Source organism: Rhagoletis zephyria, unplaced genomic scaffold, assembly GCF_001687245.7.
Source record: "Rhagoletis zephyria isolate East Lansing unplaced genomic scaffold, Rhagoletis_zephyria_1.1 Rzeph_scaffold_00982, whole genome shotgun sequence".
Lineage (NCBI taxonomy): Eukaryota > Metazoa > Arthropoda > Insecta > Diptera > Tephritidae > Rhagoletis > Rhagoletis zephyria.
In genome coordinates this window covers 105,849-119,239 of record NW_016158066.1, presented here as the reverse complement: position 1 = coordinate 119,239, position 13,391 = coordinate 105,849, and the positions used below count along the sequence as shown (strand labels likewise).

The window sequence follows — 13,391 nt, the reverse complement described above, 5'->3', positions numbered from 1 at the left end:
TTCAGTAAAGCATTTGACAAAGTGTGCCACTCGTTGCTCATCTACAAACTTGATCTTCTTGGTCTTCCACCTAATTTTCTACGTTGGATCTCTTCATACCTCTATGATAGATCACAAAGGGTAATGTTTAAAAATACTATCTCTGACGTCATTGATGTTACTTCAGGAGTCCCTCAAGGTAGCCACCTAGGCCCGGTTCTGTTCTTGCTTTTTATAAACGATATTTCTACAGATATACAATTTACCAAATTTTTAATGTCTGCAGATGATGTAAAGGTTTATAAATCGTACGTTTCAATTAAAGAAAGGTCTTTGCTACAATCAGATTTAAACAGCATGGCTTACTGGTGTCAAGTAAATCTTATGCCTCTATATCTTAAGAAATGTAAAGTAATGTGCCTCTCGCGAAGAGCTGTTCATCCTGCTTCTTATACAATAGGTAACCATAACCTGGAACAGGTATACAATTTTGTGGACCTTACAGTCAACAAGGCTAAAGATGTACTTGCATTTGTGAAACGATGGTCAAATGAATTTTGTGACCCTTATATCACTAAAACCCTGTTTACAACATTAGTTCGGCTAATTCTGGAATACGGTTCGGTGGTTTGGAATCCAAGGTATGAAATTTACTCATACAATATAGAATCAATTCAAAAACAATTCCTACTTTTTGCTTTAAGAAATTTCCGATGGAATTCTCAATATAACCTTCCACCTTATACGAGCTGATTAAAACTTATTAATCTTCCTACACTTTCCAGCTGCAGGCAAATGCTTGGTACAATATTTATAGTTAAATTACTGACAGGCTCAATTTCAAGTCCGCTTCTTCTTGGCGAAGTTAACCTTAATGTTCCATCCCGGGTATCAAGACACTTTTGCCCCCTATTTCTGAGAGCTTTTAAAACTAATTTTGAATTGCACGACCCACTCCGTTGCTTATGCCAGGATTTTAACTCTCATTCCAGTACGTTTGATATATCAGATCCGCTTTTCAGCATTAAGAAATCGATACTGTCCTCTCTCAATAAATGAATCATTAAAATAAAGATCATTAGATCTCGACACTTAACAAACTCCTGCCTATCGTGACTCAGCGCAAAAATTTAAAATAAATACTGGTTCCGTACGTCATGCGGACTGCGCCCCTCATGCGTATGGGCGAGAATGGATTATTATTATTATTACGAAAGGACTTTTTATCCGGACTTAAAAAATATTTGGCCAAATTTAACTTTTATTGCTGGACTTAACAAATAAAAGTCCGGGTTGACTGATTATTTTATTTCAAATAAAATAAAGGTCCAAAGAAAAATTTTTTCTAAGGACTTTTATAACTTTTATGTGCACTCCCGTCTAAATCTATTGATTTCGCAGCTGAATTACACCAATTGACTGATCCTAGCACCTAGAAAATTTGGCACGTGTTAAAAAGAAACAGGAATCAGTTATTCACTCTCTACACTAATTCACGACATTACACAAAATCAACAGAAAACTAAGGATGGCAAAATCATCCACATTGTAAAATGAGCAACATTGTAAAATGTGGTAGATTTTAAGCTTACGGCGGTAGATGTGGTAGAAACGCAATTTAGCAAAAAAAGTGGTAGATCTACCACAAAAGAGGTATAGTCCCTCGCGCCGGTTGGACGGGAAAGGAGGGTAAAATAGTTGGGAATAATTAATTAAAATAATCTTTAAAAAACAACAATACACAAAAGGGTATATAGTGTTTATTTAAGAAATGGATATTAGTACATATTTATCACTGAAAACGTTTTTTTTTATTGAAGGATGGAACTATTGGTGCCTAAGGGGTAATGAAGTGCAACGCGAAGGCTGATCTTCGGATGTGATGCCTTTTCACCTCTCACTATCAATTAACGTCAACCTGTTGAGGAGCAGATAAGGGAAGGTGAAACATCTCCCCTGGCTTGACCCTGCATTCGTCAACGGGCTACCCCAGTTCCACAATAGTTTTGATTTGTTGGCTTTGAGCTGGTGGTTGCGGTATTCTGTTACCTGAGTATATAGTGGTGACACCCTACAGAAATGGCTTTCGGGCAAACGCCGTGACGGCTTCTGTCCCGCTAAAACCCTGGCAGGCCTCGAAGTTAGTTCTGATCTCGTCGCCGTTAAGTTTGTAGTTGAAGTTAACGGTTGATGTGCCCTCCCTTACTTTGCACTGGATCTGGCTCGGACCCCTTACTGCATAAGGGTTGACCCCATTACCACCACACCACATTACCTCCCTGTTTTCATAGATCCTCATGATAAAGTGGAAGAAGCAACAACAGTTTATAAGGCGAACTTGGCACAGTGCGTAGGCCACTGGCTGAGTTTGCTAGGGTCGTTGGATTGAATCCCACTGAAGAAGTCTGATGAGGAGATGTGGTGATCTCCGAAATAGCAGCTATAACTTCTACAACTTATAAATTATTGTTGGTTTTCCACAATAGTTTTCATTAAAATAAAAGGCTCATGCTCAGTAAAATTGTTATAAGGTCATAAATAACAAAAACAAATAACTTAAAGACGAACTCACCTAAAAATTAAACATTCTAAAAATAGAATTATTAACAAAAACCAACAACCGCATGATGAAGTGTTAATAGCGGCGGAATAGCTGCGCTTGATTACAGTAGGCTCACATGAAAAAATGGAAAAAGCAACAACAGATTATAAGGCGAACTTAGCGCAATGTTTAGGCCACTGGCTGAGTCAGCTGAGGCCGTTCGACGAATCCCACGAAGAAGTCTGATGTAGTGATCTCCGAAATAGCAGCTGTAGCTTCTACAATTTATAAATTATTGTTGTTTTTCCACAATAGTTTTCATTAAAAATGGCCTCAAGCTAAATAAAATTGTTGAATGTAATTGTTATAAGGCCATAATTAACAAAAACAAATAATATGTATTTATAACAATGCATTACACATGATGCAAAATTTTTAGCAAAAGTAGCACTCGCACCCCAATGGGGTAATTTATTTATTTATAATTTATTGTATAACAAAATATTTGTTTATCTTATTTTAAGGAAACTCACAAAGGAAATTATATTATAGACCAGTTATGTCACCAGTTAAAGATAAGGGAAAAATACTACTTTGGAATGCGTTATGTGGATAGTGGCACACAAAGGGTATGCAAACTAGATTACCTAGAACTTCACTTTTAAACAAATACATTTTACAGCAATGGTTGGATTTGGAAAAGCTTATAACTAAACAGTGTAAAGGTTAATTTGAATAAATTCCATAATTACTTTAAAAAATATTCAAAAACTGATTTCAGATGTCAACCCTTTGATATTCTCCTTCCGTGTAAAATATTATCCGGCGGATCCATTTCATTTAAGCACTAATGCCAGGATTTTGCTATTCAAACAACTAAAACGTGACTTAAATCATGGGCGACTTTATTGTTCAAATGATGAGTTTATTACTTTGGGAGCTTTGATAGTGCAAGGTACAATTTGAGAAATTTGATTACATAAATCTAAAAAAAAAAATTACAGAGGAATTAGGAGACTACGATGGGAAATTGCACTCTGCCAATTACGTTTCAACCTTTCGAGTGTCTATTCGACAGACCGATGCAATCGAAAAAAAAATTATGAATAAATACAAAGGAAGAAAACCAGGACAAGAGCCAAGTGCTGTTATAGATGAGTTCCTAGAAATAGCACGCAATCTGGAGGCATACGGCATCGAACCACATTATGTTAAAGACCATCATGGCAACCAACTATATATCGGAGTAAATTATATGGGTATTAGCGCTTTTATTTCAGGCAAGCGCTCACAACTCTATCGTTGGAACGAAATTCGAAAGTTAAACTTCGAGGGAAGAATGTTCATAGTCCACTCCGTCTATACTAATGCGAGTAGAGAACTTGTGAGTATAATTTTGAAAAAAAAATAATTTTAATACATACACACGCTGTGGCAGACAAGTAGCTTTAGTGAGCTACAGTATATTTTGCTAGCTGCCCATCCTTCTTTGCACGAAAAACTTGTGCACTTAACCGAAAAAGCACTTAAGCGAATTTTCTTTACTACTTCAATGAGGAAGGTATCCGAATCCCTATGAAACCAAATAATGGAGGAGCACTTACCACGTAGAAATTACTGCAAGCGAAATTTTTACCGAATGGTATCTAATTATCTATATAACTACATTAATTGATAGGCATTTTCGTTGTTCTGCGAGATGAGCACAATAAATAAAAGCTTGTAAAATTAGGTAATTGTAGGGCCAGTGCAGGTAAACGTAATACTTTCTTTGATAGTTAATAATAGTTGCACAATTTTTAAGGCAGGTATCGCCAATGTGCAGGTATGTTGAATGCATCTATCGGAGGAGTTTCATTATAAATGTTAAAAATAATGCCGCTAATGCGCATTTTAGAGTAGATATCTTAAGCATAAAGACAGCAAAGCAAAATATACTGTAGTGACTCTCGGTGGGTCGGAAGTAGTTTTAAATACAAGTTCGGTTTTGTTGAGTTTACACCTAACCCGTTATTATTAGTCCAACTCTCTACTACTTTCAATTTTATCTGCATAATGTCACATAGTGTCTGTGGAAATTTACCGCTTACAGCTAGTGCAAGATCATTCGCATACTCGATAGCCTTACATCCATCTGCTTCCGTGACAGACAGCGGTGTGTTTACCGCTGCGACCCATAAAATAGAGGATAGGACTCCCCAGGGATGCCAAATCCCACACAACTGTTCACCCTGCATCGCAGCACTTGCTTTACAAGCGCGAGCCATGCACAGGCTCGTCAGCGCTGCGGTTATCGCATCAGCTATTATGTTGTTGAAGGCGCCTACGATATCTAGGAAGGCTGCAAGCGCATATTGTTGGATGTCTAGTGATCCTTCTATGTGTGATACTATTTCATGTAGCGCCGTTTCTGTAGATCTACCTTTCATATAAGCATACTGTGTAGTTGAGAGTCCGTCACCAACCGACTATCTGATATGGAGCACCACCAGTCCCTCCATAACCTTCAGTGGAAATCTTTTGTGTTATTTTGGGACACCTTCCCCACCTTGGGGACCACTCTCAATTACCTCTCCTCTTAGGGATATGATTAAGAGCTGACACTATCTTAATAACTGCATGTAGCCACGCTGAGCTTTGCCGTAATGTTTTTTTTTTCAGCTGTATGGGGCGACGCCAATTGGACCTGGTTATTTATAAAGCTAGAACGCCCCTAAAGACCAGATTACACTTTCCCAAGTGAATCTCCAGTGACTGAACAGTTTCCAATTACAATTAGCTGCTCTGGTCTACCGTCCGTTGCCACCGGGAAGTGCGTGCTTAGAAGCAGATCCAGTAATTGCTGCTCGGTTTCATTCCGTGAAGCATCAGGTCTTTGCAAGCATCCTGGGGTAGCGTTTGCTTGTAGATCTGCCAATGTTCCTGAATACCAGATACAGTTCCCTGATTTAAGGTTTTCGTGCCGTTTCTGCGTGCTTCTCTGATTACTTCATTCCACCAGGGCGCTTTTTTCTACCACAGTGCTTCTTTTTGGGGCACGCTGTGTCTGTAGCTTTAGTACAGGCTCCCATGAAACGGTCGACCAGATACTCCAGCTCCACTAGGTTTGTTGGAGTGACTGGTTCGCTGTATTGTGGCAAGAGCTTTTCGAACTCTTTCCGATACTCATACCAGTTGGCATTGCGCAAATTTCTAGTTTGAAGAATTTTGGAAAGCACTCCTACTACCTCGAATTTGATATAGCGGTGGTCAGAAAAGGAGTGGTCCTCAAGCACCCTTCACCTCCCGACCAGTCACTCCACATTTTCAAAATTAAGGACAACGTCCAGAACCTCCCTTTTTTGTAATAAAAGTGGGGCATTTCCCCTATTTGCAATAATAAGCTTAAAGCTAAGTATGAAATCAAAAAGTGACTCACCCCGCTCCTTATCGGCGCTGCTGCCTTAGGTGTATTGGTGAGCATTCGCATCACCTCCCAAGATTAGTTCCTCCTTCGACTAGTTTGCTAACACATGTTGTTGGCACCTCCATGTCCGTCGGTAGTTATATGGATGCCATCTTTACTGGTCGCCGGTTAATAGTTAAAAATTATCAAAACAATCATGATTGATGGTAATTAAAAAAATAATCAAAAATAATCAAAACAATCAAATAATTATAAATTACCAAATAATCACAATTAATTAAATATTTTTTTAATTATGTGATTATTTTTAATTGTTTGATTATTTTCAATTATTTGATTGTTTTTAATCATTTGATTGTTTTTAATTTTGATTTGGTTTGATTATCTTCAACTATTAGATTATTTCGAATTCTATGATTATTTTTGATTATTTTTCCAAATAGATGGAGCTGTGTTTGGCAGGCAAACTGTTATAAGTTAGTATTAAATAACTGAAACCAAATTCACTGTACGAGTAAATGTTTGTACTGTAGTTTACTGTCATGGCTATTCACTAATACTTTCAGAAAAAATTTTGTAGAGGACACATTGGAGAAGATCTTACATATAGACATAGGCATGTATGTTTATTATTTGCTGTTAAATATGAAATATATTTCCTGTTTTCCTTCTCGAGATATTACATTTTTTCACGAAAAAGTTTAATATCTACACTGCGCGGTGTTTAACAATAACTTTTAATTAGTTAATTTCTTATATATTGTTCACACTACAGCATTAACCACAGAAATTACATTCCCGAACATTATACAAGTTTTTTGAAGTGAAACTTCTTAGGCGGCGGTATCGCAAAAATGGAGAGCGAAATTTTTAAAACTGAAAATGTGATAAGGAATATATAGGTAGTATAGGGAAGGGGAAAAAAGAAATAAAGCCACGCATGACGGGTACGAGTACCTACATATGTATATATGAGTTAAAGTTTTATTTAATAAACTTCATTTTTTTAAAAAGCTCGCGGACTTTTGTCCGCTCATGTGTTTATTTATTTGAATCCAACTTAAGATTAATTACAATATATTTCTTACTTCTACATTACACCTATGTCGACCACCAATTTGCTGACTGTTGTTGACCGTAATGTTGGTTACCAATATGCTGACTGTTGTTTACCGTAATATTGTTGCTGATCGATACATTTAGTAATTTGATGAAATGTTCGTGGAATGCTGATGCAGCGTCTGCGGTTATAACGAATTCACCGGATGTGTTATCGGTGCCACTAACCCATGGGGTTATTGTCCAATTCGAGGTATTGTAAGGTGTGGTGTTAACTCCTCCCCTCTTAAGTATGATTGTCCTCAATCATTAATAGAAGGGTAAGTCGTTGAATTTTACGTATGTTGGAATGTCATTACTTTCTTGTGGCGGGCTACCTGTTTTGGGCTTCAATACTTCCTTCTCGATGTATTGTATCTTTATTGATCTTTTCTTTAGCAAAATGAAAAGTGCGATTGTTATCACGGATGTTATGGATATTAAGCCTCCGATGGATAGTGTTGCCTTTTTGAGAGAATTTATTTTATGTGTGTTGTTTATATGTAAGTCCTTTAGAGACTCGAGCGAAAGTATCTCGATATGGTCCTTCTCTAATGGAGTTGGCTGCAATATTGCTGGGATAGATTTAATTGGCATTACTTCTATATTACTATATACTTTATTGTTGATTCTAATGGTTGTGTTGTAAAATATTACAACATGGGTCCCGTTTATCTCCTGTGCCATTTTATCGGCTTCTATTTTACCGCTGAATTTATTGAGTAGAATTACGCCTTTATTTATTTTTTCTATTGTTGGTATGTGGTGGTCATTGGTGGTATTACACGTAGAATTTAAGCTATTTATTATTCTAGATATACATAAATCATTACTAATATCTATGACATCTGCTTCTTTGCAAATCATTAAATCATTGTAAGTTTCACATTTATTTTTGATACCATATAATTTATCTTTTCCTTTTAGAATTTCTTTGTATTTTGTTTCAATTATAATATTGTTCATTTTCTTAACGGGTCTTACAATTATTCTTTTGAATGTTTCACTTAATGTTAGGGGTATTTTAATAATATAAATGATTTTCATATCTTTACTCAAAACGTTTATTTTTGCTAATCTTAGTGCATCTTCGGCACTTGTAAATGGAACTTTTTCCTTTTTTAGTTTGCTAATTGAAAATTCGATTTCTTCCTTACTTAATAATACAGAGTTAATTATATCATTCTTTGCCCATTGAATGGCGTATTCTATATTAATTAGTTCTTCTTTTATTAATCTAATTTTGTTTTGCAAATTTACTATAGTTTCCATTACAATACTACCATCTTTTCTGATGGTGTTCAACATCTTATTTACTATACCAGTTATATTATTTATACGTTTTTCAAATACATTGTTTATTACTACTTGGTTGTTATTGTTTTCATTTAAATTATTCAAATTATTAGTTATTATATTTAAGTCTTCGTGATCAGGAGATCCGGCTATAAATTTCCATGCCGTTCCTAATATATCAATTGATCTTTTTCTTCTAATGTCATTAATAGGTTTTAGGGTATTAAGGATTTCGAACGTTTGGATTGTTTCATGTTTTAGGACGGGATATAGAAGGTTGTCTTTAGGGATTTGGCCAGTTATTTCGTCGTAGGTTTCCGTCAGAAATTGTTCGTATTTTCCTAGGTCGATGAGATGAATAAGTCTGAATGTTCCGTCCTGTATTTTCGCTTGTCCATTGTCTATTGTTACTAATTGAGATTTACTATAGTCAAGAATTTGTATGTCCGATGAAGAAGTAGAGATCGTAATAAGGAGAATGAAGAGTTTGTAGTGGTCCATTTTATCTGAAAACTAATTAAGTTTTTATTAGGGATTTGTGAACTATTCGTCCTGATATTGTCTTAACTGTTGTCCTGTGGTTTTCCGAAAATTTCTCCTTTTTATACTTTGGAGTCAATTTGGAACCTAGTCTTTTATTGATTTTAACGTAAATAATTTCTCCTGGTGAGAAGTCCTTATTTTGAGGTCTATTTTTGTTGTGGTACGAGAGGTCAAGTTCTTGTTTTTTCTTAAGTAGTGCTATGTTTTCTTGTCTTTGTTGTTCTAACTGTTGGGGGTCGCTATGGATTCTATTACCGAAAAATGTGTCTATTGGTTTGTTTTTCGTCGTTGAGTGTATTGAGGAATTGTATTCTTGAACTGATTTGAATAGTAATTCTTCAAACGTTATTCCTACGGAAGTTGCTTTTAGACATCTCATTATTTCGGAAAGTGTACTATGGAATCTTTCTATTTGCCCATTGCTGGTGCTACTGTAGGGTGGTGTGGTATAAATGTTAATTGTCATTTGGTCTCTGAGTAGGGATGATATTGAAGCGGAGTTAAGAGATTTTTCGTTGTCGATTATCACAAGTTTGGGGATTCCGAACGCTATCATTAATTCTCTAATTGGGTCTTTGATATGTTCTATTGCCCTGGAAGGTATTACTTTCACCTGGGCATATTTAGAGAATTTGTCGATGGCGGTAAGAATTAATTTTTTTTCGGTGGAATATATGTCGACATGGACGATTTCACCTGGGGACTGTGGAATGGGGGTCGGTTGAATTTGTGGTTTGGTTGGATGCCTATCGTATTTATGTGCACGACAAGTTGAGCACTGTTTAACAACTTTTTCGATTTTTGCGTGCATGCTTGGGAAATAGAATTTTCGTAGAATTTGGGTTTTGTTTTCGCGGCTATTCCTATGAGCTCGCTGATGCTCTTGTATGGTTATTTGTTCTTGTTCGGTTTCTGATGTGATATCCTGAAGGAGAGTTTGTGTGTAGCGAATTTTTATGTTGCTAAAATGGAGTGGGAATATTTCTTGGATTTTTCCCATCAGTCTTTCTGTGGTATACAGTCCGTTGACGAGTGCAGGGTCGAGGTAGCGCTTAAATATGTCTATGATGACGGGTATATATGTATGTTTTAATGCACGTATGTATGTATACATATATACAAGTATCTATATATATGTAAGTATGAACGAACTCATTGCGCATTTCAGCTCTGCCGCTACCAAGCAATATATGTATAAATGATGCGAGCGTGCTACGCGTAACTACATCCATTCGTACATATGTACATATGTTTGTATGGATATATTTATGATGAAGCAAACGGGCTTCGTTGATGTACTGATGGGCATATATATGTATGTACTTATGGACAGCAATGGTTTCATGTATGTACATATGTTTGAATGGTTGTATATATATTTGTATGTATGGACATATGTTTGTGTAAATGTATATATGTACATATGTAGTACAAACGAAAACAAATCTAATACCCGTTATGCGTCGCTTTATTTCTTTTTTCCCCTTCCCTATACTTCCTATATCTTCCTTCTCATTCATGCACCGTTTCCAGTTTTAACAAGTAAGAAAGTCTAAGTTCGGGCGGAGGCGAACATTAAATGCCCGGCGCAAGTATTAAATATATGTTTTTTCACCTTTCCGAAACCTTCCGCTAAATGGTATGCCGGGGTGTATCAATTTTGAGTAAATTAGCGTCCTTCAATTTCNGTCCGATTTCGCCCATTTTCAATACCAACCTACCTTGGATTAACAGAAACCTACATACCAAATTTCGTTGAGATATCTCAATTTTTGCTCGAGTTATCGTGTACACGGACGGACGGACAGACGGACAGACGGACGGACAGACAGACATGGCTTAATCGATTTCTTTTTTCATTCTGATCATTTATGTATACATTTGTCTATATCTATCTCGATTTGTTTTGGCTGTTACAAACAACCGTTATGTGAACAAAATTAATATACCCTTGTGCACAAGTGCGCTCGGGTATAAAAATTTCACTCTCTATTTTTGCGATACCGCCGCCTAAGAAGTTTCACTTCAAAAATAATTTTGGGCGGGATGAAGTCCGCAACGTCTGATAGTGATAACATAAAAACCGAATTTGTTTTATTTTGTTTTAACTCGTAACTTAAATTCCAGTTCTGCTTAGATACAAAAATTTAAAACCAAAAGTTTGTCCCTACGGGAAGGCATTGGTGTTATTGAAGAGATTAAAAATAATTAACTCAAATGGAGGATAACGCATATTTGAAAACAATTAAATTAAGTCTTGAAAAGAAATTAAGGATTCAAATCTTAGTATAATATAATACGCATTATTTTTAACAATAGTAAAAAATTTACAACTAAATCGACGCATTAACACCACTGGAAATATGAAAATTTCGAATTCCGTCCAATCCTTGAAATAAACTGAATAAAAAACAAAACATTAAACTGTGCTTAGATTTTTTGTTGTTTTTGGAGCATATTTACTAATGTTTTAATGTTTATCTAAGCGCTTAAAATTGCTTTTTTCCTGATTACTTTCTCCTGTCCTGCTTATCACACATCACTTTAACTGAAACACCACTTTTTAGTTTTTCTAGAATACTGGTAAATCAAAGAAATGCATTAAATTCAAATTTTGTGTGCGTGGCATGCATGAACAAAGAATGTTGTAGGTATTGAGGTAAAATTGTTCTGAAGTTGCTGTTATGAAGGTTACAATTTTTTGTTTTAGAGACTTGTATTAATCAAGGAATTGCACGTATTGAAGGTTGCGTTACGAACAATTACAAAACTCAAACTACGAAAGACGCATTTTTATACCTTAAGTACAGATTGTGAGGGGGTATTCAAAATTCTAAGTATGCATATTTTTTGTGCATCATTAGATCTATAACTTTATCAGTCACACAGCGTTATTATCCCGACGTAATCCTTGACGGGGGTACCGGGAGGGGAACGGTACATGACGGTAGGAGGTTTAGTTTGGGTTAAAGACTCACACTGATGGGGTTAGGCTTTCGATGCTTCCTCCTCCTAAAAGAACATGTGCAGTAAAAAGTTAGTTATTTAAATCGACGAATAGTTTTATATCAACTTTTGTGAACTTCTATTTATGTGTTTTTGTACAACACACCTCTATTGGTTACAATAATTTTAGGTTATAGGAAATAATGTTTTTTTTAGTAATAACTAGCGGTATCCCGGTGTGTTCCTCTACACCAAATATTGAAAAATTGATGAAAAATCCTGGAATTTTTCTATATGAAGATTTATCATTTGTTTTATTTCAAAATGTTTGATTCTTTATTTTTAATCTTAATCCAACACATTTGGATATACAAAATTTTTTGTTTTTCCATCTTGGGTATGAATAAATAAACAATTTGGAATGCCAACTCTTGAACAGGCCACGTATAGCTGTCCGTGCGAGAAGCACGGCTCCTCCAAATTCAATCTGCATACTTGAAGAGTTTGTCCTGGCGCCTTGTTGACGGACATGGCAAATGCTAGACGCACTGGGAATTGCAAACGCTTGAATTCAAACGTCATGTCTGTTTTCACCTTTCGCTTTCCCAGTCAGTATTGTTGCTTCAACTAAATTCGCCATCAATTTTTTTACTGCCAGTCTTTGTTCCATTACACAGAGCATTTAAATTCCGTAGTAAAATAATTGATGAGCCGACCTTTAAATTCAAAGAATGTGGTGGCATACCAGGCGGTTCCATTGAATTCATAAATTCAACTGGATAATTCACTGCGTCATCTTGATTCATTGCGCTGTCAACAGATTTATATGTTGTCACTTCATATGGCAATTTTTCTAGAATTTGATAATTGATTGAATTGATATGCACATTTTTGGTGCCAGTATTGCGCGTTCTCTCAACCAATCGTGATACAGGTAATTTTGAGCAATATTTGGAAACACGCATTCAATCAATTTTTCTTTTAATTGGAGAATTGTACAAAAATTCTTCGGCAATGTGATCAAGCCACTTGTATTATCGATTCGTACTTTGCCATTTCCGATCTCTAACAATTGCTTGTGCAACTGAACACGCATGTTTATGTGTAATGTAAATTTTTGCACATATCGCCACAGAGGGGAAGACTTCAAGCATGCATTGATCTCATCTGCCGGTGTTGATCGTGGAGTCCAAAATAGAAAGACCGAATATCAATGTACACCACCTATTCGATAATACGATGAAATGACAGATATGTTGTGTTGTGGTGACTTTCATTCCATTGGTTCTACAAAATCCCTATTGAAAAACTTGCAGCCATGTTTATACTTGACTTAATTTATCCAAAGAAAAAATAAAAACAGCACATTATAGCAACAATTTTCCACTACGTTTTGAAACTTTTCGTACGAAATGATGCAACAAATTTGTGCAAAATTATTGAAATAAATTCAATTGATTATTATATTGATTTTTTTGAGCTCAAGGCCGGGTTGAAATAAAACAAATCATGTTTAAAAAAAAATTGAGAACTATATTGCAGCCATGTTTATACTTGACTTAATTTATCCGAAGAAAAAAT

The 13,391-nt window shown here is 35.7% G+C and overlaps 1 protein-coding gene across 1 annotated transcript in view; it reads left to right on the top strand.

Annotated features, from left to right (window-relative positions):
• Positions 1–13,391, top strand: part of Frmd5 (FERM domain containing) — a 154,818-nt gene that overhangs the window by 35,835 nt on the left and 105,592 nt on the right. The window contains exons 3-6 of the mRNA XM_017615238.1: positions 3,046–3,150; positions 3,204–3,246; positions 3,303–3,476; positions 3,526–3,905. Of these exons, the coding sequence (XP_017470727.1) occupies positions 3,046–3,150; positions 3,204–3,246; positions 3,303–3,476; positions 3,526–3,905 (702 nt within the window). The remainder of the gene's footprint in view (positions 1–3,045; positions 3,151–3,203; positions 3,247–3,302; positions 3,477–3,525; positions 3,906–13,391) is intronic.